This window comes from Neodiprion lecontei, chromosome 2 (genome assembly GCF_021901455.1).
Source record: "Neodiprion lecontei isolate iyNeoLeco1 chromosome 2, iyNeoLeco1.1, whole genome shotgun sequence".
Lineage (NCBI taxonomy): Eukaryota > Metazoa > Arthropoda > Insecta > Hymenoptera > Diprionidae > Neodiprion > Neodiprion lecontei.
The window spans coordinates 5,628,101-5,655,844 of NC_060261.1; the positions used below are offsets into that span (position 1 = coordinate 5,628,101).

The 27,744-nt window shown below is 35.3% G+C and overlaps 1 protein-coding gene across 6 annotated transcripts in view; it reads right to left on the reverse strand.

Annotated features, from left to right (window-relative positions):
* LOC107226644 (band 3 anion transport protein) overlaps positions 1 to 27,744 on the reverse strand; it is a 57,977-nt gene that overhangs the window by 9,979 nt on the left and 20,254 nt on the right. For 2 of the 6 annotated variants that reach the window (XM_046732616.1, XM_046732613.1), the window contains exons 3-6: positions 24,029 to 24,242; positions 10,940 to 11,114; positions 7,367 to 7,448; positions 1,068 to 1,508 (exon numbers count right to left, since the gene is read on the reverse strand). In XM_046732616.1, coding sequence (XP_046588572.1) covers positions 1,068 to 1,508; positions 7,367 to 7,448; positions 10,940 to 11,114; positions 24,029 to 24,103 — 773 coding nt within the window. In that variant the 5' untranslated portion in view covers positions 24,104 to 24,242. Of the gene's footprint in view, positions 1 to 1,067; positions 1,509 to 7,366; positions 7,449 to 10,939; positions 11,115 to 13,478; positions 13,609 to 24,028; positions 24,243 to 27,744 lie in introns of those variants that run through there. The other 4 variants (XM_046732617.1, XM_046732612.1, XM_046732614.1 and 1 more) reach the window with 3 other exon arrangements.

The window sequence follows — 27,744 nt, forward strand, 5'->3', positions numbered from 1 at the left end:
CTAGTTGAACGAGTGGGTATAAGGTATCTAATTGTATACTATACATAGGTACATATTTAGGGGCTGCGCCGGGAACTGCCGAGATTTATTTATTTCCCCCTATTCGTTTCGTTCGTTTCCCCTGAATTACCTGATACAAATTAGGAGACACGCTTACGGTACGGAATCCCCATCGCGTTTAAACTGCAACCCGCTGCTGGCAAGTAGGCAAAAATTCAAGGAGAAAGAATTTCCGCATTGCGGTCACGAGATCGGGAGAATAAGGATCGAAAATACCGAGTCCATTTAATTAATGGTAATAATTTTGTCTGTCAATATTGCTGTTGTTCGAAGTGACGAATCTTCAAACTTCTTTATTGCTTGCTTTTTGTCGATTGTGGAATACGATTCTAGTTTCATCTACTTGTTGGTTTTTATAAGAAAAATTAGCAATATTCCGGCGTTTTCTTCGGTTTGAATGAAAAAATTGACGGGATTTGTTTTTTTTAAATTCACGTACATTTGGATAATTATTACTGACTGGTCGAGATAAAAAATCAGGATGTAAGATTCTTACAACAATATCAATATAGCGATGAATAATTTTAATATAAATTTACCGTCTTCACGCATCTTCCAACAATTCAATAACAGGGTGTATAGGTAACGCGATAAACGTTCAGATCCAATGAAAATATAAAAAACAATCACATATATTTAGTTACATCACACACGGAAAAAACACCCGATAATCAAGATCAACAACTCCTCGGGGTGCAAAAGTTACCCAATTACTATAAAAAAAAAAAGAAAAGAAAAGTGAAATCATAATTCAATCGATCACTCAACACAGACTAAACTTTCGAATTTCATATTTCCCATATAATCGTTGCGTCATAAGTAGGAATCTGTGAACCAAAACGCAAGTTTGATAAGAATATATCGGAATGACGCTTGCACCGCACGTTTCATACCTTGTGAGTTACACAACAGGAATATTCAACGAATGATAAAGAACAATAAATGGCACAAAAAAAAAAAGGAAACGAGAAAACAAACCGTTGAAGATAAATAATCGCGAGGCTTACTTGTGGTCGTGTTTGTGAAGCCGTCGAGGTTTCCGGTCCTCGTCACCGGGTGGCGTTTCCGGTTGCGGACTGGCCGCGCCCTCTTCTCTAATCTTTTCGAACTGAACTCTAGGACTTCCGAGTGCCGGACTTTCGCTGTATCCCGACGCCGCTCTCTCGGATATCGGCGCCTCGCTTTCGCTGCTCAAAACTGCTTCCCCGTCGTCGGGAATCGGCCGTTCGTCGTTCTCGATACCCTGCGAAACGTAGTTCGGAGCCTCGCCGCCCTGCTGTTGGCGATGACCTCCGCCGTTTATCAACGCGTCGACTTCCTCTTCCTCCTCCTCCTCCTCCTCCTCTTCCACCTCATCGTCGGGTTCTTCCCCGTTACCGGCCGACGAGATCGGATGATCGTTCAAGGGGTGATCTTCCTCCGGTCCAGGTTCGGTCACGGATCCCTCCCTGTTTCGTGGGATAAAAAGAATTCGTTAATCTCGCTGTGTGATAAATTCGTCTTAGATTAATTATTTGTATAAAATATTGCGTATAACTTTGTATTATTGAAATAATTTGAAAACGATGAGATTTTTCAAAATGACAAATGTCGCGTAGATTTGAACCAAAATCATTAAAATCCATTGATCCGTTCTCGATATATCACGAGTTGAAGTTTTTTTGTTATTCTTAATTTCTTTCCGTCATTCGAATAACTCGAAAACTACCGTACTAATGAAATCCAAAGTCAAGCCTATTTTGAGTTAAGAAAAGAAGCGTCAATTGAGAGAAAAAGCATCGAAATTCATTCGTTTGTAATCGAGATAACGTCGAACAAAATTTTCATCAGACATCTATTTGAAATGACCAGAGGTTCATTTTATGAATCTTGAAAACTCGATTATTAATTTTCGGGGTGGTAATAGAATAACGTTTCTTCTTCTCTTTTTTTTCTCCTCTGAAAATAGAGGAACAGGAATGAAAAAAAATTCAATCGTTACTTTGATTTGATCTTGATTGACTTGCTTTTCTTTACATTATTTCCCGTGTTTGAAAAATTTTTGTACAAGTCTCGAGTATAAAGAGTATTTTGGTAACGATTTTCTTTCAAACAGCTTAAATCGTGCATGATCGCTACACGATTATAGAATCCCGGAGAAAAATCGATGGATTTCAAATCTGCTTATAGAATCGCGATGCAATCGAGCTTTTTTCGTTCATCGAAAACTGGGCGGGTGAGATACACGAGGAAAAAGCTGGAAGGAATCGAGGTACAAAAATAGCACAAGATGGAAGAGGAAAGCTACTGCTGATCAGGGATACAAATGACAGACAGACCAGTTGACAGACGGACGAGACGAAGGTCCCAAGACACTCGGAGAGGTAAGAAGGTAAGTTGCAAAGGTAAGAAGAAAAATAAAGGGAGGAAAATTTGACGCGAGAGAAACAGAAAGGCTTATCCTAGCTGATTTTTCATCTAACTATACACGTACGAAATGTCATATACATGTATGACTGCGAGAAAGCGTAAGAGGAATAAGATATGAAAACAGAACGATTAGAGATAACCGTTGTTACGTATGTAAGCAGCACGGGTAATTCAGTTTAATTTGAAAACGATGTTGTTTGTTTCCCGAATTCTTTTCCCGGCGAGACATTATCGCCTGCGATTCTCGTTAAGAAAGTAAAAAAAAATAAATTGCGATGCGAAGATTTCATTCTGAATAATGCTATAATAATTGTTAACAACCGTCGACTTGCCCGACTTGAAAAATGATAATAGATATTATACATGTACAAATTATAATAAATCGATCGTTAGTTGCGTGCGGCGATGAGCCGAAAAAAGGATAAAAAGAGTATTTTAACTCTTTGAGTCATGCATTATTGCGCCGAGTCACCTTTTGTAATAAGATAGTATTCTATGGTTTTTGGGTCGCTGAATACGAATCTCAAATCGGATTTGTAAAATTCAAGATGGCGGATACAATATGGCGGAAGAAAATTTCAAATTTGATCGAATACGGTCAAAAAAACTCTATGCAGGGGTTTTCGGGGTCGCTGATTGGATTCGCAATACTGAATTTTCAAAACGTGATTTCAGATTCGTAATCAGCCACACCAAGAACTTATAATTTATGTAAAACACGCATACGTGCAGAGTGATAACTTTCTCAGAAATTAATTATTCTTTCAATTTTCACGATTTTTTTCAAACAATTTCTTTCCAACAATAATAATTTAGATTATATGGCATTAATTAGTCTCGAGTATTGAAAACCTATTAGTATACTATGAGAAATCGCGAAACACCGCAAAGAAATATAACTCAAAGAGTTAAGCCAGTGTTCAGGAGTATTTGGCAGAATCCATGTAAAGTAATTCGAGCAAGCAAATTTCTAATTCCTGGCAAATATTTGACGACAATTTCGAGTTCACTCGAGAAGAAGGATTCATAAAAAGAACAAAGATATGTCTAACAAATATTTTAGAAACAATGCCGAATAATATTGTGGTGCTGAAGTGAGGCGTGTCAGTATCATCGCGATCTCTCGGTAAATATTCCCAAGAGATCCTTGAAACGGTCTTTATATTCTATATAAAAAACTCAACCCCTCCTAGAAACGAGTGCCGAAACTTTTGACGTTTTTACAGTGGTTTTCAACCGCCTCCTAACCTCAAAGTTCACCTTTCGACGTAATCTCGATTTCGCCCCCAATGCAAAAGACAAGCCTTACAGACTATATTAGGGAGAAGAAGGAAAGAAAAAAAAAAGAAAAAACAACCCCGAACATTTTTCAACGCCTTCAACAGCGATTCAAATTCATTTTCAACTATTATTTTTGCATCGAAGTTGCGTGAAGACAAATACCAATATCGTATTAGGTTGTATTAATAATTTCGCGAAAAAATTATGAACAAGGAATGAAATTCTTCCAACAAAATTTAATACAAATTCGCTGACCCGTTTTTAAAATACACAAATGCGCGTACAAATTTTGCGTAGGTTGGCCCGCCTGCATCACAGACATGAATATCGTTGCGTAAATATTTCGCCGGCCAATGAGATTGAATTATTTGACGCATGCGCGGTTGATTGTCAAGTTTCAAGAGATTGTCCCTGTATAAGTCAGATAGGCTGGACGTTTCCATTAATAATCGAACAATAATTTACTTCTCAATGTTAACACGGAGTGCTTCTGTTTCTGTTCATGATGTCGGTTGCATTATAGGGCAGAAGTAATGCGTCTCTTGTACCATACGCAATAATTTATCCCCATATTATCGATCCAACCTGCCAACCGTTAGGCATTCAATGGACGATGCATACTGCAATAATTTATAATCGTATCGTTGTTGATCAAGGTTAAAGGATATTGCGTATATAAAATCTTTATGAATTGTACGGTGACGTTGATGTTAAACAATTGAAAAAATAGTACAATAAATTTTCTCCCTTATTTCTACCTTTGTCCTTCGTCGCGTTGATCGATTAATCGTAAAATTAGACAGACTATTTATCCGTAGCGTTGCAAGGACACGACGACTAAGCGAAGCGTTAATTTCCGCTCTTCAATTTACCCGCAATATATACGCACATATACACACGTATTGTATACATAAAGGTGTTAATTTCTCACAAATGTTAGTCGTTCGTCTCGTTGTTCATTCGCAGCCTTCATATAATATTAATTAATCAAACCGCCACCCTTATGATGACTAAATCGCACGCTGTTAATCCGATGGATGCTTCCTATTACATACACAAGCTAATCCGCTATGCGATGACGTCAACTCGGCGGTTAGAACAAATTTATAGCAAGCAAGTGGCATTTCGTAAATAAATAAGTATACACACGCGTATATATGGGTTATTCCATGTCAACTCGAGCAATGATTTTCCCTCACAATTTTTGATTTACTTCAGAATTTTTCATACGATTCTCCGGTCAGAAAAAAGCACTCCTGAATTTTTTCACATTTTTTACTATAACCGTTCATTTTTTATGATTATTCAAACCAATGTAAAATATTGGCATTTTTTTTTTAAATATCATCAAGATTTTCAAAAATCTTAATTTTCATCCCGATCGTGCTGACATGTTTCAAAGTTGAGAAAATTCTCAAAAAAATACCAAAAATTCTGCGTCTTTTGCGTCGAACGATTCAAAATTGAACGCAGAATTTTTGGTAATTTTTTGAGAACTTTTTGAACCTTGAAATACGGTCTTTTGTTTCTTCAAGATTTTTAAAGCGCTAAAAAAAATCGAGCAAAAAATCACCCCATCATGGAGCGAGGTCAGAATGATCGAAATTGACAACAGGATTTTTGAGACTTACAAAAAAAAAAAGCCAGTTTTTAAATAGTTTCGCATAATTATAAAAAATTAACGGTTGTACTAAGAAATTTTAAAAAATTCAAGAGTGCTTTTTTGTCGTCGGACAATCTTATAAAAAATCCTGAATCAAATGAAAAATTGCGAGGGAAAATCATTGGTCGAGTTGACATGGAACGACCCATAGTCCGTTGTCATATACTGTTTACATATGTATTATAGGCGAAAAATTAGAAATATAAGGATAATTTAGAGACACGCGATCGCCAAGAAGCACGAACGATTTTATATTTATTACACTTATACAGTATATGTATATGTATATGCAATGTGACTCGTAGACTGAAGAACGATTCGCGGACATTTATTTCCCCGCGGAATTCCTCGGACGGATGATAAACAATTTAATACAGTATAATTGTTTAGTTATACTCGGTCTCATCTCATCGTGGATCTATAATAAGTGACGAAAAAATTACCGAATTAATTATACTCATCGTCGATTGTTTATATAATATGTATGCTTAAGTGAAATAAAAATGACGACGAAACTGATAATTCTAACGATAGCAAGAGAGAATTATTTTAGCTTGAAAAAGAAATTTTCATCGATTTAGCGAAAATTCAAAAACTGTGGTTAAAAAAAATCTTTTACACAAGTATATCTCTGCGACAAGTTTTTAAGACGTAAAAAAATGTTCATATCTCGTAACTCGCCGAATACAACAACGCTGACAAATTATTCCATAATTCTATACAGTTTGTAAGAAAGAAGGAAAAAGAAAAACAAAAACAATATCACCACTTTGTCAGAGCATGTTTGCACTTTTTAAATTTATTTGCAAAACGGGAGAAAAAAAAAAAAGAATATAAATCGCACGCCGAAAATCAAACTGTAACAGTCGAACAAAAAAAAAAAATCTAATTTCTTCAAAATCTTTCACAAAAACTCATGTAGTACCATTTATACTTTGATATAAACACAAATTCGTAAGAAGAATTAGATATATATATATATATTTGTCAAGATATAATAATAAAAGGTTAAAGAAATTGTTAAACAGGAATTAATTCCGAATTGAAAAGTAAAATATCCTTTTTTTTTCATCCCCCTTATTACTGAAACATGTTAGATGCTTTGCGCTTATTGGATTATATGCAGATGTCGATGAGCTTCGACGTTACACCGAGAGTTACGCGATTTAAGACTGCACCCGGAAATTATCGAGGAATCGGTATCTTGAAGAGTATGATTAAAACTAGAATAAAGCCAGTTATCGTTGAATCGACGTCATATTGTTATTATATTAGTTTACGGACCTTCGGATACAAAAAAGTGACACGTTAAGGTCCTTAGTTATACCTTTAACGACGGGTATGTTTGATCAGAGTAATAATGACATATATCAACGTATACATATACGTGTAATATTAGCGATATATCTGTAGGTCCAAACGGTTATTCACGCGGATTATCATCGAGCACGAGATAAATATCAATCATGATTTCGTTCCGACTGACGCGTGCCCTTTGGAAACGGTGATAAGTAATAAAATATTGACAGCAAAAAAATATTCGCGATACGTTGAAATTTTTATACGTTGTGGCTATTTTTGTTTCTTAATCGAGTTCATGGAAAAAAAAAAAACAATAATTAACGATTTTCTGACGTGACACCCTCTGAAAAGTTTGTTGCCATTATGGATAATCGCGAATTATATTTCGGCGGTGCGCATTTTGTCAAAACCCCGGCCCGTCTCAATTACACGAAAGAAGAAGAAGAAGAATATGAATAAGAAAAACTTTCGACGTTGATCAATTTTTGTAGGTAAAAATATGAAAAATCAAATTCTTACGAAACTTAATTTATAAGAAACGAGATAGAGAAGGAAGGAAAAATATTCTATCAATTATATTTCGAGGTAAGAATTTTCGTTGGAAAATTATTTGGAATCAATCGTGTACAAGATAATAATTAATATACTCACGGTGAAAGATGCCGCCTCATTGACCTTGAATGAAGACTTTTCAATGGCATGTGGGGATGAGGGTAACTTCGTTTCCGATGTTCTGGAAAGACGAAGAAAAATACAATTAAACCTTGCTTGTTGTACTGTAATGTAAAAAAATAATATAAAAAAAAGTGACGGTACAAGCGAAACTTTGACAAATATTGCTGTAAATTTTACCACGTAATTTGAAGAATGATACAAAGAAAAGCTGACAATAAGTTCATCATGTTATTGGAAAATTAGAATCAAATATTGATTAAGAAATTTTAGCCACTTTGATGCCTGTCGATTTTTTTTTTATACTGTCCTCAATTTTAATTACACGAAATAATTTCGTGTCCCGAAAAAATTCAAAACTGCAGAAATGCAATTTCACATCGACGACCGATTATTGCAATAACATGTATTTACAAAATTTTTCTTCCTTGGCGTACTTTGCTTTATCCGTAAGACTTTTTTCTACGATCAAAAGTTTATTACACGCAGAAAAATATGAACAGTGAAACCCATTCTAGTTGTAATATATATAATTTTGTTCCATGATAGGAAAGAATGTAAACGAGTAGATGTCAGAAATTACAACTCATCGAAAATATTGGTTGGCTGTAAAAAAAAAAAAAAAGAAAAAAGAAGCAACAAAGTTTACGATAATTTGATATTGTGAATAACAGGATCAAGATAGATGTTTTCTTTCTTATTCTTTGCCACAGTAATTTATCATCATACTTTCAAAACCGTCAACTTTTACAAAATATGTGTATTATGCGACATATATTCACGTGACATGTAACAAATTTATCGTCCGATAAATTTTTCATTGCTTTTTTCCCCTCTTCCTCTCCCTCTCTCTCTCTCTCTCTAATAATAATACAAACAGTCTGCAGCTATTATAACTATTCTAAAAATCCACCCGTTTTGCAGTATAAAATAATTTATTTTACCGGTTTTTGTATATGAAATTTTTGTTGCATTGTAAATTCATATTTACACAAAACAATATCATAACGTAACTCGTATAATAATTAATAGTTCTTTATTACGTATTTTATGTTATATTATATTATATTATATTATATTATATTATATTATATTATATTATATTATATTACGGACGGTCAAGAAAAGTTTGTTTTGTACAAGGAACCGATTTCAAAGTTTTCTTCAATTCCACGAAATGTTAAATAGAAAAAGTAGTTAGTTTCAAGGATTGATTTGTAAAGTTTATCGTCGTCCTAACAACGTCGCCCCCTTACATAAGTAACTCTATACCCTTAACAACAATAATACCGACCATTACACACTCGCACATACAATGTATAGGTTTATAAAAACTGCCCGACTTATCGTCGCAATAATAGATGGGAGAAAAGACGAAAAAGAAGCCCGATAAAAATCGACAAGCAATATATAGGAGAAGAAAAACCGAAACTTCCATTCAGACTCTCGCTGCGTTATATTTTCCCCATTATATATATATATATATGTACATTTATATATATACGTATACCTTGTAATCTCCGTGATTCCGCAGAAATTAAATGTCTGAGTATAATGAATGTTATTGCAATTATTATTATTGTTATTATTGTCGTTATTACGGTTGGATATATATTTTTCGTAACCACGAAACGGATGCGGCGATAGAAAAACTATGAAAAAAAAAAAGAAAAGGGAACAACGATGCAACGAAAAATCCATTAACACTAATGCGATAATAATCGTCGTATAAAAATCGAATAACAATCGAATGCACGCGACGTCATAATATATATATATATAATATGTGTGTATATATGTAAAGATACGATTAAGTCTCACAAATCGAAATAATCGTTGCCGATTAACGACGTTTAAATCCAATGACGACGTCTTACGAGTTTTTTTTTAAATTTTTTTTATGGTTTTTGTTAAATAATAATAAATCACACGTGCGTTACGTACAATGAATTATATAAGAAACGCGTTGCTGCAGGTCTGGTAATAAAATATAATATAGTGTACCTGTAAATAATGATAAAGTGAAGTATAAAATAATATATACACTGCTGCAGATTATCGTTGATTAAAAATCGATTTACTCCGTAACGCGAATCAACGAGATTACACATAATACAATATAAATTGGACATAGGTTTTGTGTGTAATTCGACGTTGAAAAAACGTTCGTATATCGCTGTTTGTTTGATTTATTTTGCATTCTTACTTTCAACTTTTGCGTATTGTTTTTATCTGCGTAATACTCGTTATAATACTAATAATAATAATAATACTAATAACAATAACGAGTAAATTCGTAAGGATTGATCGACAATGAAACAGAGAAGAACGGAACGTGATTTTCAGTGAGAGTAAAACAAGTGGGAGTTCATTTATCCGATGCGAGAGACGATTGAAAACCTCGAGTCTAACGCACCTGATATAAGAACGATTATTTCTCTCCGCGCGTCTCGAATTCGCACTCCGTCAGAGCCAGGCAATAGAAATAGTAAATCAGCAATAGGAATAGTAGTAGAAGTGGTAGAAGTGGCGAGTAATACCATCGACGTTCCGTCTACGTGAGGTAGACGTAAGAAATCCAATTCAATTTGCGAACAAAATTACTCGATCAATCAAATCGGGCTTTCTTTAAGGAGGTTGGTCTTACAAGGAAGAAGAAAAATAAAAAAGAAGCTATTTGTCAATTTTCTTAAGAGACGATCGTGCGTTTCGAGTATTAATCAAATTATTATTTTCGTAGGCAACGAATGTTCGTCTGAAAAAAAATAAAAAAAAAAAGAAACGGAAATACAAAAAATACCGAAATCGTAAACGAAAGATTGGATATTTTTCAATATTTATACATAAATAAACACCGCCGGCCAAAAGTTTAAGTACTTTAGTAGAAATTTCTTGCCCCGTTAAAAGTTGAACAAGTTTTCAAAGAGAAAAAAATTTACCTTCATTTTGCATTTTTAGAAAATTCTCTACGATGGTTTCGTTTTTTTTATTTTATTTTATTGTTCTCTTCTTGCCCCGGTACGTATTTTTGAACATGGCCACATTTTTCGGCTGTTATTTAGCCATCGAAAATTAACCCCACAGCACGGGAAATATTTTTACTTCGCTTTTTTTTTTTTGTTTATGATAAACTTAAAAAGGATATCGAAAAATTGACTGTTGAAAAATGAGAAAATCCGTTTCAAAGACTTTTGCGGAAAATAATTTTCTGCAAATCGAACGTATTTAACGAATTTTTATAGCAATTTTCAAACGATGTCAAAGGAAACATGATTGAAGCATATCAGCTTTTATTTATAATTTCAGTGTTTTTTATTCACATACCTCCAGACTGTATATAAAATAACTTGATAAACTGAATAGCATCGCGTTTAATAATATTTGACGTTTCGAAAGTTATCAATTTGTAATTCAACCTTCGAATATCGCGTCACGTATAATGATATTAGTTTGCGCCTAGATGGAGGTTTGAAAAATTTTAAGAATTTTATTCATACGTATCTCGAATGTTTGGGCAAAGTAAAAAAATAAACTGCGATGAAAAAGGCTTACGATTAAAGTCACGCTCTCCGTATCTAGGCGGCGCTCCTCGTTCTCGATCCGATCCAGCCGATTCCGAGGGAGATCCAAGCCGTGAAACGTTGAACTTCTCCCCCATATCCATTGCGAAAACCTTCTCCATCTCCTCGTCGAGTTCCGGTCCCGTTTCCGTGCCATGCCCGTCGATCTGAACAATCGCCAAGAGAAATTTAGTAAAATTATTGACTAACTGCAAGCGCGCCGTTTGTCGAAACGACTGACGAAATTAATGTAAAGAAATCAAACTCTAACGAAACGCCAAAGTTTCGAATGGTCCTAAACCGGAAAGAGCAAAATTTCGAAAAGACGTAACTTTGAACTTTCTTTATTTTGGATTTTCCATATCCCAACGTTCGGAATCCTGGTAATTTTGATCTGTGCGAGTATATTTTAACTTTCGAAATTTTACTGCATCGAAAATTTATTTATTTTATTTTTTCAGGACTTTGCTCTGTCGTAACTTGAATTTTTGGAATCTTGCGATTCGGAACATTGAGCCTTAAAGTTACGCCACTAAATAATTCGCGATTAAGCGCTTTCGAAACTTTTCAGATTCGAAATTTCACCCCCGCCCCAAATCACCCTATTATGGAAATAATAAACGGACAAGGTGTTGTCCGCATAAATATGGATAAAACGGCATAAAAAGAATTGGCGGGAAAATTATCGTCCGCGGTTATTTTCACGAGCATTATAACGGCTGTTAGATGTTATGTTTCAAATCATCTTAATTATTATTGTATTTATCGTCGCCTCCTCATCATCATTACATTTACCTACATCAGAGATGAACGGAATGGATTCTTACGTATGTAAATATTTACGTGTTTTATTTTTAGATCGTTATGCAGTAAAGATGTACTATTGTTATTGCTTCTACATGTGAATAATACAAGTTTATTTGCTTTTCTGCTCATCATCTTCTTCTTCACCCTCTTTTTTCTCAGTTTTATTTTCACGATTATGACTTTAAAAAATCACGAGACCTATATACCGCGTGACGAGAAAATTGTCATCAAACAATCGAACGAACAATCGCTGCAACAATGCGGTTACCGTGTCAACGTTTTTCCTAAATTAAAATAATCTCTCAGATTTGCTGTCTCGGAATTTTTCATACATTCTGCTACACTGACAGTACCCGTAAAATAAAGTTGACAAGAATTTCAAAATCGTATCACAATAATTTATTATTCATTGATGAAAAAGAGGGGGGGGGGGGGGGGATAAAAACGAGAAATTGAAATTAGGAACGATTGAAAAAAAAAACTGGTATAAACATAATGCATACAAGGAAAACAAATTACAAAAAAAAAAATTAAACTCTGCAACATAAATTTCAAAGTAAAAAACAAAAAAAATATTACTCAACGACACGCATAATGTGTACCAATATCGACGATACACAAGCGTAACTCTGCCGACATGTTCTAAACACATTAAGTGATTGTATAAAAATTTTACGCGAGTCAAATACTCAAATTATGTTATTTACAAAATCATTCCTAACGATATAATTCTCAGGGATAATCCTCTGTATTCGGTATAGTAATAATAATAATAATAATGATGATGATGATGATGATGATGATGATGATGATGATGATGATGATGATGATGATGATGATGATAATAATAATAATAAATTTAAAAAATAACTCATCGTTGAAAGATGTTGTGAATACGAATTCGGTGCAAGTGTTGTTCAACAGTAGAAAAAATTGACACAACAATGATTTTACTGCATACTTCATGATTACGTAAATTTTACAGAAGTGATTACGAGAGATTATATTGAAAAATAATTTTATTTTGATATCTCAGTATTTCACAACGACTTCCCAAGATTACAAAGAGATCTCTTTAATACTACTAAATAATTTCTCACGACTACCGACGATCGCCAATGTAAAATTTTACTTCAATATCAGTGTTTTCAGTGTGATTTCGGAGATTACAAAATGATTTCGAACGATACCGAAACCATGGATACCTCAAGTGAAACATCCCTTGATTCGTTCACGGGTGGAAATAGAGCAGCATGTGAGGAATAAAAAACAAAAAAAAAAAAAAAACATTCGTCGCAACGAATCGTACGAAAGACAGAACTGAATGTGAATAACTAATAGATTATATAATAATTTAGATATTCTAAATTAAACATAATTCTTTGAGCAAAAAAAAATCTGAAATGCGGCAGAAATTTCCCTAGCACCAGTACAGTAAGTATACACTCTTTTCAATTATACACCGTATGTATAATATTGTTAATTAAAGGAGGAAAATATTGAATAAAAAAATTGCAAAAAAAAAAGAAGAAATCCCGTAGCGTTTAAACGATCACCTCACATGTTTAAAAAACTTTTTCGTCACATGCCCCACTCGACAGCCTCGGTTTTAATTAACGACGTCGACGACAGTTTCGTTTACTTATCTTTACTTCGTATTTTTCATTTCTATTATTGTAAATATCCCGCGACAAAAACGTTTCCGTATTTCGAATGAAACGGACCTGGGGCGTCCTGAGGGAACGTCGAAGCCAGCGCAGGACCTTGCCGCCAGCCCTTTGAAGGAATGACTTCCCGGAGGAACTGCCACCAGCCTCGGGCATGGCATCCCGGGCTGAAATGAGCTTCCGCTGCCTCCGGAGTTCCTCTTCGCCGAACCCCCGAGAGTCGTCGAGTCGCGCCGCCTGCTGACGGGTCGATAACAACCCCCAACATTCGCCCAAACGGAGAGGAGGGGGGAGGAGAGAGAGAGAGAGAGCGAGGGGATGCTGTGCTGTATCCCACTCTTATATGTATACATATATATACACATCTCACTCGCTCTCTCTCTTTCTCTCTTGGGGCGACGGAGCGTGGGAGAGAAAAGCCGAACGATTTCGGGACGATTCAAGGGTTTAAGGGAGTCAAAGGTGGATCCCTTTGAAAAATCGGTGGTGAATTTTATTTTCAACGATATCAGTGATCGCGCATTGAACGACTCCTGCATTCTTCTTTGCATGCTACGATCGTTCGATAGATGTGAGTGATTGTGATCAAGTTTAGGGTCGGTACAAACACGCGCGATTAATTTCTAATTACTAAATACTTTTTACAATTAGGAATTTTTTCAGTAATATATTATCCAGGCTAGCCGTTTCGGTCAAACATTATCGGATCCAATATGGCGGACGAAAATTTCAAATTTGATCGAATACGGTTAAAAAAATTCTACGCTGGGGTTTTCGGGGTCGCTGATTGGATTCGCCGTACGGAATTTCGAAATATTATTTCAGATTCGTAATTACCGACCCCAAAAACTCCTGGACAGAGTTTCTTTTTACGGATTCGATCGAACTTGAAATTTTTTTCCGCCATATTCGATCCGCCATTCTGAACGTTTCAAATCCGGTTTCAGATTCTTAATCAGCGAGCCCAAACACTTACAATTTATGCAAAACACGTACACGTGTATAAGGGTAAATTTCTCGTAAATCAATTATTCCTGTAATTTTCACGACTTTATTCAATCAATTTGTTTCTCACGATGATAAGTAATTTTCGCAAACGATGAAATGAAACAACCCGACTAACTGGAAAGGAAAAAAAAAAGAAAAAAAAACTATAATAAATATAAAAATAAGAATTCTAATAACGAGAGGAAAAAACGAGGATCGGTATTTCTGGGTTGAAATTATTAAAAAAAAAAAAAACTTCTCTTCCGGTCGTTACTTCGTCGGAGGATAATCGAAAATCTGCAGCCGGTTCTTAGCTCTGCTGATGCCGCAATGTCCCGGTACGCTTGGCCCTGACCCAGGAAACCGTGTCTCCGGAGTTCTCCGGAGGCTCGCCGCGTTATCGAACGCCACTTGAAATGCCTCGTTTGTTGTTACGCCGAAAGGAAACATTGAAGACCTTATCCGGGGCCGTTTACACAGTCTCACTTCAAAATTCACGGCTAATTCTTTGCTCATTTTAATATAACACGGACGTTGAAGAGCGTCGCTAATTACATGTTCGATAAACTTTTTCATCTTTTTTTTTTTTTTTTTTTTGTTTTTCTTTCGACGTGGCAAAGTGACTAGAAAAAATAAAACGAGGTTTAAATCGGTAACTTTATCGTGACGAAACCTCTGGGGCGAAAAACTGACTGTTTTCTTAATTTTGTAACGATTGTGAATGAACTAAGATTCCGAAATATGCGAGTGTGTTTTGTTTTATTACGATTTATCGAATTTCAAACAATTCTAGAATTGTGAAGTAACGCTTTTTCTTCAGCATGTATCGTATACGATAACGTTACCAGCTTCGATATGATCGTAAAAAGTCCCTTGCGGAATTTCAAAGGATTGGGTAAAGATGTTAATTTTTGAATCGAGTATGTGTATGCATGTGTGTAAAATAAAAAAAAAATAAAACAACTAACTATCAACGGAACAAAACGAGCGGATTTAGGCTGGCTGTGAATCAACCCTTGAATTTTACATTTTCACACTGCAAATACCAAGAAATTTTACAGAAAACATAAAATGCTAACATCCAATTCGAATTTCGAACTGCAAATTCAGATTCGTCGTTAACGATTTTCAAGCCCTCGGGTGCCGTATTGCATGGAAATGTGACAATTTTAATTCAATTTTACAACCATTGTAACGGGGATCCACCGTTACAAATTTTGGAAGTCTGACCTTGCATTCGTCATCGAAATATTTTTATAATTTTCTCCAGCATATTGGATCGACATTTTGGATTTCGCAATCTGACTTCAGATTCGTGATCAGCGACCCAAAAAACCGACGAGTACAAATTTTTATCAAAATCCAAACGTTTTCATTATTTTTCAGCTCATCGAATACGCCAAATTTAAATTTTGCAAATTTAACCTTAGATTCGTGATCAGTGACGCAGAAAACTTCACGGTACCAATTTTCATTCGAATCCATTCATCCACTCTCAATATATCGTCATTTATATACGATTTTTTAGAATTTTGTTGTTTAAATAATTGGAAAAGTACCGAACCGATCAAAGTCAAAATCTAATCGATTCTAAGTTTGGAAAAGCCGCGTCGATTGAGACCAAACTCGTTGAAACCCGGTAACTCGTTTCTCAAAATATCGTTTGACAAAAAAATCGATCACACACACACACACCCACAGACGTCCATCTGAAAATAACTGGAGGCGATTCTCTAATCTGCAAAACGTAGAAATCTAGTAAAAACTCGACTTATCATTTTCTGGGTGATAACAGTAACTACCTTTTTACTCTAAGAACAGAGAAACGGGAATTGAAGAAATGCACGATCGGATATATTGTTTTATTCTCATTCAAAACATAGATACGAATATCCGCTCGAATCAAAGGTCTCTTGAGCGCTGATCTTGTAAATTAATATACATACACACAATGTGTAATAGCTTTCATACGTAAAAGAAACGTAAAGTATGTTAAAACTATTTAGAAAAACGCAATAGAACGAGAAAGAAAAAAAACAACGATCAATCGGCTGCATGTGGCGACTCTCGGTGTTGAAAAATAGGAAACTGGACGACTCCGACAGCGCTGAATGCAGCAACAAGTGGCGTTTCATAGAGAGGATGAAACGTTAAAGAAGAAAGAAGGACGGACGGGCGTTGGCAGGTCACGTGAATGTAGAAGAGAGGAGAGGAGAGGAGAGGAGAGGGGAGGTAAGGCGAGCCTCCGCCGCTTTGCCGGCGTAATAAACGTGGGGAAGTCGGTGGTTGTTGAGCCGGGTGAAGGTAGGCCTAGGTCAGAGCGTATCGACCGGGTGATTCGAGCGCCGGCAATCAGGCAACCAGCCGAGCACGTCAGGCCTCGAATCCTCGGCGACCTTGAACCTGAAAACAAATGAAAGCCACGTTGCCGGGCGGCGACGCCTGACGCGTAGGCAACGCGCGTGCACGGTTACGAAAGAGGGACACGCGGGATTATTTTATTTTCATTTACTCGACGAAGAAGCGACGGAGGCTCAACGCTTTTGCAGAAAATTTTATTCGCAGACTTATCGGCGATTTTAGACATTAAACACGTCGTTTATGACGTGCGTTGTGATCGTTCGAGTCGTGGCGGGAAGCCATATTATTTGAAAAAATATCGTGGTAGGAGATGTGACGAAGAGTTTTAAACGATAGTTTGGATATTGATGAAATACTTTGTTGTAAATCGGTTGAAAATTGATTTAAACAAAAATCAGAGAGATCTTATGGATTTTATTTTACGATGGGTTATTTTTACAGCTGGAATACTGTATGAATTTTTACAATTTTGTTGCAAACACTTTTTCTCTGTCGCGTCGGCATCGTTGAATATTTTGTGGCTATTGAAAAACGAGGAAAATCTGTTTGATTGAATTTACGGATAATATTTTTGATTTTCAACCGTTTTACGGTGATCGTATAAACGAAGCATTGATACGCATCTTTTGTAATTCCAGTATTTTTTTTTTTATCGCGTTACTATTCAAAATCACTGCGTTAGTCGTTCGAAAGCACCTAACATACACGTAGCGGTGAAAAAATCCCGAGAATCGGGCGGGTTTGAAATTCCGAATTTGAAAATCGAAAAATCTGAAACGTCGAAATTCCGAATGATCCAAGATTTTCCGTTTCGTGAATTTCTCTGGCTCGGTGAAATTTCACCACTTCGATCGTTCTTTGTTTTGGATTTTCGATATTTTTATTCCCAGCATTCCAAGTAATTTTAAATCATTTTTTCACCGCGTGTACGGCGATTCCATGAAACCAGAAATTCGCTGAAAATACCCTGGAACGCAACGCTTTTGAAACCGCAAGAAATCATCGGAAGTAATATTGAAAGTAATTCGATCCACTATAAATCAGCGATAAAAACTAGAATTCTCGTCGCTTTGTTCGGCGATGATGAGACAAAAATAAATAGGAAAAAAATAAAAAAAACCAAGAATAAATTATTTCAAACAACGAATCGTCAATAATGCCAACTCGGTGGAATTACCTTTACGATAACACCCGTCTCTCCGTATATAAATGCACGTGGCTCATCGACACGTTGCACGGTAAATTCTCAACAACAATAAAGAATCCAATCACCAATAACCGTTCATCGTACGATAGAATTCAATTCGCAATAAAAGATGTTAATCAATTTCGTACCGCGGAATGCGAGCGATTAATCGTATAAGCTTAGCCGCAAATGCCAGCAGCGTAGACTTTTCAAATACTGTATCGTATAATATATATATGTATATATATATGTGTGTGTGTACAAAATACAATCATAAAACAGAACTTTCTCAACAAGGAAAAAAATTTTTAACACATAATAATTTTTTCCTCTTTCTTATTTTCGTAACACGTATCGCAACATCTATTCGCGCTAATTAATTAAGTAATAACGATGATGACGGTACAACGGGGAAATTTTTTTTTTCATAAACCACGGTATTTTTCATAAACACACATATATATATATATATATATATATATATATTGGCACATACGTCATTTACCGGCATAGCCGGAATTGATAATGTTACGAATTACTTGGTGTACAAATCAATCATCGCGCAATGGTCGAGATTTTTCCGTACCAACTTGCGACGACGCTTCCAGACCACATCAGGGTTCGCAATTGTGAAATACATATTTGTTCATCGTCCTAATAATTATCACGTAGATGTACATACGCATACATACGTAAGCCGTATACAAATAGATCGTTAACGGAAGGGTTAAGACTGTAAGGAAAAGAAGCGAGAGAAAAAAAAAAAAATACCAAGAACAGAAAGGAACGAAAAAAAAAGGAACAGGAAACGCGGCGCGATTTTTCGCCCGCGTTTTCTCTCTTCTTTTTCCGTCAAATCGCGATGGTTGAAACGACGAAACGAGATGAAAAAAAAAAGAAAAAAAAAAATCAAAAAACAAGAAACACGGACGTAACACGATCGAGGAGATGAATGTTGCGTATATTTGCCCGCGTTCTCGTTCTGCGATTTGAAATATTATAAAAACGACCTCGGTGAGAGACACCGTCGAACGCACGGCCTGATTGTTGGTTGGCGGCCACCGCCGCTTGGTGTCAACCATCCATTTAACTCCTTACACATTTTTTAACATCGTCAAAAAACACAAGCATACACGATACACACACACACACACACACACATATATATATATATATATAAACGCACAATAAACACATGTCGACTTACTATAAACCTGACGCAATACGACACGTATTAATAATGTGTTGTGTGAAAATTGCAGCTGTGACATGTGTAATAACAATAATAACGATAACAACGACATATACAACAATGATTTTGATAACGGTAACGATTGTGAGGAAAAAATTTTAGCCTTTTTGTCAAGTTTCCGTTGGGTTTGGTGTTGATTAAAAAAGAATGAAAAGAAAAGAAACCACGTATAATTATGCGTATACACGCATAATTGGATTTTGCGATGACTGTAGTTACAAATTTTGTACGTGAACATGTTATTGTTACTAGTATTATTATACACGTACGCGTATAAAATCTACAATAGTATACGTATAACTTGACACACTTTGAGCGTGTAAGTAAATTGCGTAAAACGAATAACTAAAGTGAATATTAGACGGAGCAGAGAGTATATAATGACAAAAGCGACTGATAATAGCTGTGTCAAAAGTAAGTATATTAACGACGAAATTAAAACAACGTTGCCTATAGTAATTATAACGAGAATGTGGAAAGAAAGAAGAAGATGAAGAAGAAGAAATAAAACAATTGAAAAAAAATATTACCACAACAAAACAAAAAGTTTCTAATTCTATAGGTCAGATACGTTGCTGTACAGTCTTTAACTGTTTTCAATGTTTGCACTATCAACGATAAATGATTTTTAGTTTTTTGGGTAGGGATGACAAGAAAAAAAAAAAAAAAAACGAATGAACGAGAAATGACTTTTCAACGATATTTAAACCGTAACACGATGTCCGTTTTAATAAAATTTTCCTAGTTATTGTAACGATATAACGCAAATATTTATTTATAAAAAAAAAAAAAACAAAGAATTCCACGACATTTTCAGATTTTCCATAACGTAAAACCCAGTTCTACCAAACATCTTCCCCAGTTCTAGTAACTTACTAGAACCTGAATCGTTCAGCTTATTAACTGATATTTTCAGTTTTCTTTTTTTTCCATTTAAAAAATTCAAAATTCCAAAACAATTGCAGGTTTTCCACGAACCGTTTCAAATACCCTGAAATTTCCAGGTTTTCCAGGTATGCGACCATCCCGTTGGATATGTCCAACCTTTCTTGAAGGAATAAAACATGTAAAAAAAAAAAAAAAAGTGCCACTTCCTGCAGCGAGATAAGAAAAATGAGAGAGAAAGAGAAGAAGATTGTAGGAAATTCCCTTGGCTCCTAGTGTAACATTGCTGAGTCCTTATCAGTCGTCGAAACTCAGATACGAGCTTAATCCGCACCGCTGCTACATCTTTATTTTTATTTTATTTTTTTTTTGCTTTTCCCCCCTTTTTTGCAAATACATGGTCACAGATATACAATTAGCCAGCAAAAGTAGAAGCAATTCTATGTTGTATTAATATAACAACAAGGCGACTGGTCATGAAAGCAAGTGAAAAAAAAAAAATTTTTTTAATTAAACTGTCGCCCCCCTCCTCCACCTGACACTAACGATAATCCATAATTTAGGTATAATTGATCGGTTACAAAGAATTATCTGATTACAGTGTACCCGGTGTGATAACATTAGAGAAAAATACAGTCGCTTGATTGTTCGCGCAATTTTTTTTCGCCCAACTTTCGTATTATATCATGTATATATATATATATATGTATAAATATTACGTTTATCTGTATATTAAAGAATTGTATTTCAGGAACAGAGATAGAATTTCAATTTTACATTCGTTTGTTACAACGTAATTGTTGTTATCAGTTTCGGATATCGATTTTCATTCAACTTTCTTACCGCGTTAGATAAAAATTTTTTCTCTATCTATGCGATTAGATTTTTATAGGTATACGTTAACCATAAAATTGAGTCTTCGCGTTAGCTGTAATATTATAATCCTTACGTTGTGATATCCGATCAATCGAAACGCAAGCGCGCGCACACGAAACTTCTGTAAATTAAAAAGAGTTTATTTACCTGCAGCGTTTAAAAACGATTCGATGAATATTGCGTAAACAAAAGCAAAATTAAATCGGAACGTACGCGGATTGCAACTTTTTTTTTTTTTTTTTTTATTTGTGCCTTAACGTTCGTTTGTTTGTTTTTTTTTTGTTTCTCCTCTCTTTCTTCCGACAACGAACGAAAATTTCGCCGCACAGAAGTTTGCAAATAAAATCAATATAATTATATCATGTATAATATTGAAAGATGTACATAGTTGAATATACAATAACGCAGTATATAATATTATTACAGCATCGCGACTGAATGAGAAAAAGAGAATTGGGGATAGAAAAACGGCTTTTCAAATTTTGCAAAAAATACGATCAAGGGCAAACGCCAAAGCCTTAACCCAATACGTGCGCACATTTTTACAATCACGTCGCGTTTGAGAGATTTTTCTCGATCTCTCGATCCCACGTGCTTAAGACAAACAGTATCGTATACATACACACACATATATATATATAAAGTAATATAAGATAATATATATATTATATATGTATATATATATGCTCCTAATCGTCCTTGTTCTCCTTTAACGGTCTTTGTTTATACATGTTGAATATTACAGGTTCATATTCATTGTACTTTACACGAATTGTGCAGTACAAAAAACCTTAGGTTACAATTTGTTTGTTTGTTTGTTTGTTTGTTTTTTTCTTCTATTTTTTCTTGCTAAAACGACGAAGAATTCGAATATCGTAGATTTTTTTTCCACGAGACGATCTTACGATTCGAACGACGATTAAAATCGTTTCGTATTATAAACGAACACCGAGTTTCCTTTTCTTTCTTTTTAGTTTGTTTCTTTTCTCACGGTAATTAATTATTACGCGGATAGCAAGAAGAAAAAAAGAAATTGGTTACATCGTCATCGGCAGACGTGTTTGTGTTGAAACGTGTACGTTGAAAAACGAATCTCATATTGATTGAATAATAATTAATCGATCGGTTTCATTCTCGCGCGTGTACAAGATACGTGAAAGTTGAATTTATTTATTAATCCCCCCCCCCCCCATTTATGTTCAACACTGCAGAAACGTGGGGAAAATTTACCGTCATCGACAAGTATACTGATTATTACCACAATTCAACGAAACTCTCGAATCGGTGGAAAGAAAAAAAAAAATCAATGATTTATTTACGAAATTGTACGTTACGTTAGCTCAATTCTACCATGTACGTACGAAATAATATTATAACTGTAAAATGGAAACCCCCGTTGATGATAGTTGGTTAATTTTCGTTTAGCCAAGTTTTTTCTTCCTTCTTTTTATTTATTCTATTACTTCCTTCGTTTGGTTCACTTGTTTGTGTTTTTTTTTTTAAATTTTTTTACACAAGCGTTATAAACCATGGCGTAAATTTTTTCGGGTAATTAAAATCGTCACTCGGTCAAATTATATCGCGCTCAATACAATCATCGACGAGTATACGCACAAGCGGACAAACAAATGTATTATACATGTGTACGTGCGTACGAGTTTCAACCAATTATTTCTTCCAATTACTTCTACTTGCGCTTCTTCTCCGTATTTTATACTAAGAGACAAATCCATACCTCGAATCTCTTATATTATATAATTATTATTATTATATAGTTATTATTATTACACCGCGAACACGAGCATAACGAATATTATATATTATATATATTATGATAAATTCCTCATTTTAATTCTTGACTGCACAGTATCTGTGTATTATATAATAAATGTATACATATGTATATATATACCTATAATACTCTCAAGAAGACGAAGAATAAGAATCGTGCGGCACGCGAGCTCGTTAAATTCGGATTTGTATCGTCAACAGTTATAAACTCTCCAATAAACCGTTCCGCAAACCGTTTATACCTACTTATAGACAAACGCGCGCACACGCACGCATTCACATAAAATTTATATACTCATATTACCGTATTCTGTATCAAACTCCGATATTACGACCGACCGAATTCTCGAGTCAAATATAAATACTGGTGCATTTCATTTTATTTTTCATGCACGCGCGGACGCAAATGAAGATGGTATAACAAGAAATGAGAATGAGGAATAAAATAAATCCGATCCTTGCGGCGTAATTTTTTTACAAGTAATAACGGAAATGACATTTTTTTTTTTTTTTAATTTTGACGTTAGAAAATAAAAGGGTTGGCGAAAATCTATTTTTTTTTTTTATACGAATAAATATAATTTCAAAACGTATATAAAAAAAACAACGCGTGTCTACGCGTAACGCATTGATAGAAAAAAATAAAGACCTTCAACCTATAATCTATATTTGCGAATTTCGATGTCTGTGTAAATTCGGAAAAAAAAAAAAAAAACAAACACTTTTTGAACGATTTTGAGATATTTCGGACATGTTTCAGAAATTGTGTGTGTTTTTTTTTTTTTTTTATTTTTCACGTTTTGCGTATTTCTCGCAACGCGCGAACAATTCTAGAAAATAAATAGCGGCAATCGATTTGTCGGAAAATTTTCCTCCTATTTCATACGTACAATACTTGAGAATTATTTAATAAAATGCAGTATATCTCGAGAAAATAAAGATTGGACGATACGGTGTACAAAATAATAATAACAACAACAACAACAACAACAATAACAAGCGAATAGTTTAACAATAATTCTGAACTTCAACAACTCGCGCCGCGAACAAAAGCAATGTAAGGCATGTAAGTGTTATAAATAATTGACCCTTTTATTTTTCAAAATTATCAAATTTGCGGCAGAAATTGCGAATACCTCGACGACTAAGACAAAGTTCCGGAGGGTTGTAGGCTCGAAACGGATACAACCCAGGGAAAAGTTAAGTAACCGTAAAACTCGGCTTACGTGTAACAACGTATATTGGAAAGAAGAAAAAAATGAAACTCACCGAGCTCCGTTTGCCAAATCCAAGAAAGGACAACTTGCGCTTGGTCCCCGGTGTACGTTTGTCGGGGTTATCCATCGCGGCTGTATAATCCTTGTCGACAAGGACTAGGGATGCAGATTGATCTTTTTTCTGGGTGCTCGGCCAATCCTAAGCTGGGACGGAGATGTCCACATGTGGAGGAGACGCTGGGATGGCAACTCCGTCCTGCTAGCTGCTGCAACAGAAGTTTAACGACTGACTGAGCGAATGACTCGAGTTTCCGGAGTGACTGACTGACTACTCCGAAGGGAATCGAGTGCAGGTAACAACGTGACTACGAGTAACAACCGAGACTGGCTGGCTCTACGATCAGTGATCGCGAGTCTGGCGGCTAAAGGAGGGGGAGTGTCGTTGATTCGGTGAAATATAAAAAAAAGACACTTTTTTTTTAAACATTTTTTTCACGAGACAGAGGCAATTTATTTTAAATTAACCGATTGCGGTATTGCAGTGTAACGTTTCGAGAATAGTTTCTATAAAATTTCGGTGGAAAATATTAAAAACTAAGCCGTTGGCGGCAAATCTCCGGTGACGTTTCAAAAAAAAAAAAAAATTTGTTTTGCGGCGACGGTTGTAGCTCGGTTGTCAGAAGATTAAATTGATTTCGTTAGTTTACGAGTTTCCGCAGGTAACGCTGTTGAGTTTTTTTTTTACTTTTTTGTTTTTTTTTTTAGCGAAATTCGCGTTTTTGACTTTCCGGTGTTACCAAAAGTTGAAGGAATAATGGAAAAAAAAAAACCGAAATTTTTAGAAAATATTCTTGATACGTTGCTGTACAATGCTGTAATCGGTTAATTTGAAATACATCGCCTGTATCTTGTAAAAAAATGTTTAAAAAAATTTTTTTTTTTTGGTTTCGCAATTTTTCACCATGTTTCGTGTACCTACCATCTTGGGAATTGAAAGAACCTCGAATCTGATACTTTCGAGCCATTAAAGTATACTAACTAACGTATTTTTTGGAAATTTTTGCATTCCACTTAACGTTAGCTAAAGTATTTTCAAAAGTTTATTGATAAATCGATTAATAGCCCGTAAATGTCAGAAATGTCATTCAAAGTTACATTCTGATCAATTTATTCCTATGCTCAATTAGATATTTATTATTATTAATTATTAACACACATTATTAACGTGTTAAATAAAACGTGAATTCATTATTCGTTGAGTATTAAATACATTTTATATTGTCTTTCTTCTTGAATCCATGCAATAAACGTTACATTTGCCAAGATATTGTTATCGAGCAATTCCTGCATTGTTAACAACTCCTTTTAAGGAAATTTCATGATTATTCTCAAGCAGGCGGCTTCGTGTTGGCTTTCGGCACGCCCTTCGAATTTCCCGTGTCAACTAAAGCTTGCCTGGAATGCCTAATACTATAGATTAACATTTGATAACGTTTCTACGAGTGGCGTGCCCTTGTTCAAGCGTTAGTTAATACTTGAATGGCCACTTAAGAATGAATGGACTGTATAATCGTCCGAGAAGAAGGATGCCCGAGATCTGGACGATGAATTTTGTTAAAATTTCTAGGACGGTTTCCTTGAGGCAAAATGTAAAGTCTGCGACATGTATTTCATCAACTTGTAGTCGTCTTTTCATTCCAGACGAAGTTCATTGTATCGGTAATTTAATGAGTGAAATGTCGTAATGAATAAAACCCGTTGCGCGTATCGTTCTTAATATAAATATGAATCTCCGTTGTTATCCGATCAATTTTCATACGACAGGATTTTACAGACTGAATTGTAAACGGATTTATCGTTATTTCATTTCGATAGTCAAATATAAGCTTTGTAAATCTTCGATGCATAATCCGATACGGTAGCTAAATTTATCCAAGAGAGTAAGAGGCTCAATAGATGAACCTGCACATCGGAAGCTCTCCATATATTAGGCTAAATAAATACGAAGATGGAAAAACCGTTTAAAAAATCTCCGGAATTCTACGTTATTTTCACGGGTAACAGTAAAGCAAAAACTAATCAAACAACATCCTTAGTGTGCGATAAAAATGAATCCGGGCAAATTAAACTAACCCAAGATATAAGATGTCTGGCAATTTGAAAGAAAAGTTTAATTATTCACACTTGAAAAAAAGCGCAGGATTGATCGAAGAAATGACTATCGTCGATCCTTTTTTAGTTATTGCAAAGCAAAATCAGTTTCTTCGGTTGACTCTACTTTTATAGTCAAACAAGGCGTGGTAAAAAAAAAAATGAAAATAGGATAATAAAATAAAAAAAAAAATAGGAAAAAATGAAATAACAGTAACTAAAAATTTCTCTCAGTGTGTAGAATATTTGAAAAAATTTTCGCACGAGCGGAGAGAAGGTCGGCGTATACGTAGTTACGTCACAGATACAGAGGTATGCGTATCAATGCCACGGCTAGAAGGCCGATCGAGGAGTTTGAGTCTTCCTCGGGATGATCGGTTGATCCAGACGTTGATAATGAACCTCGTTTACAGTGACACGCATGGGCACGGGCGCCAAATTGTTGGGTTTCGGTGTAATGCAGGGGGGGGTGAGGAGGGAGAGGGAGAGGAATTACGTTGTCTTTGTCAAATATCTCGCGACTCGCGGATTAAAATTGTCAGAAGCCTCGATGCGCGATTAAAACGCGCGTCTGATCAATACGTAGGAGTGTATGTGTGTGTGTGTGTGTGTGTATTGACAGAGAGAGAGAGAGAGAGAGAGAATTCGTAAACACTCTATCTATGCATACGTTGTTCGTGTGTAGATAGATAATTGTACACTGTGTATATAAATTCGAAATCAAACAGCTCTCGGCAATATCAACGATCGGACTCTGCAGTGACAATTCTGTGATAACGATCCCAGAAATTGATGAAAATATGATCAATCCGTGAATATTTCTGACGGATGAATATACGAGTATATATATCACTGACGATACGTGTTACGTTATTTATGTTACGTTTCAATGCCGTTACGGAGGCAACGGGAGGGGGAGAGAAAATGGTCGTTTGGATTCTTCAGATTTTAATTATTATTCTACGCACGTTGAATCTCGATAAGACGGAATTAACTTCCCGTTTCTTTGTTTTCAGGGAAAAAACGAAGTTGTAATTACTTCGATAATGAAAAGTCGTGTCCACGTTTTGAAGATTAGAGAATCACCTCTCATCATTTTCAGATGGACGTCTCTCTCTCTCTGTGTGTGTGTGTGTGATCAATTTTTAGTCCGACGATACTTTGAGAAACGAGTTACCGGATTTCAATGATTTTGATCTCAACAGACGCGGCTTTTACAAACTCAGAACTGATTAGATTTTGGCTCTGATCGGTTCGGAACTTTTTTAATTATTTAAACAACAAAATTCTAAAAAATCGAATACAAATGACGATACATTGAGAACGGACGAATGGATTCGAATGAAATTTGCAAAATTGGCAATGGTGCGAAATAAAAAAAGTCGTCCTATCACCATGTAACACGGTATCCGAGAGCTTTGAAAGCGTTAATCACGAACCCGAATTTATTGTTTGAAATTCGAATCGGATATTATTCTTTTTTTTCACTCTATGAACTTGAAACCTGCAATGTGAGAATGAAAAATTTGAGGGCTGGCTCATGGCCAGTTTAAAGCTGCCTGTTTTACGCAGATACATTAATCACCGAAATTTCAGTGAATAATCTGTCAACTTTTC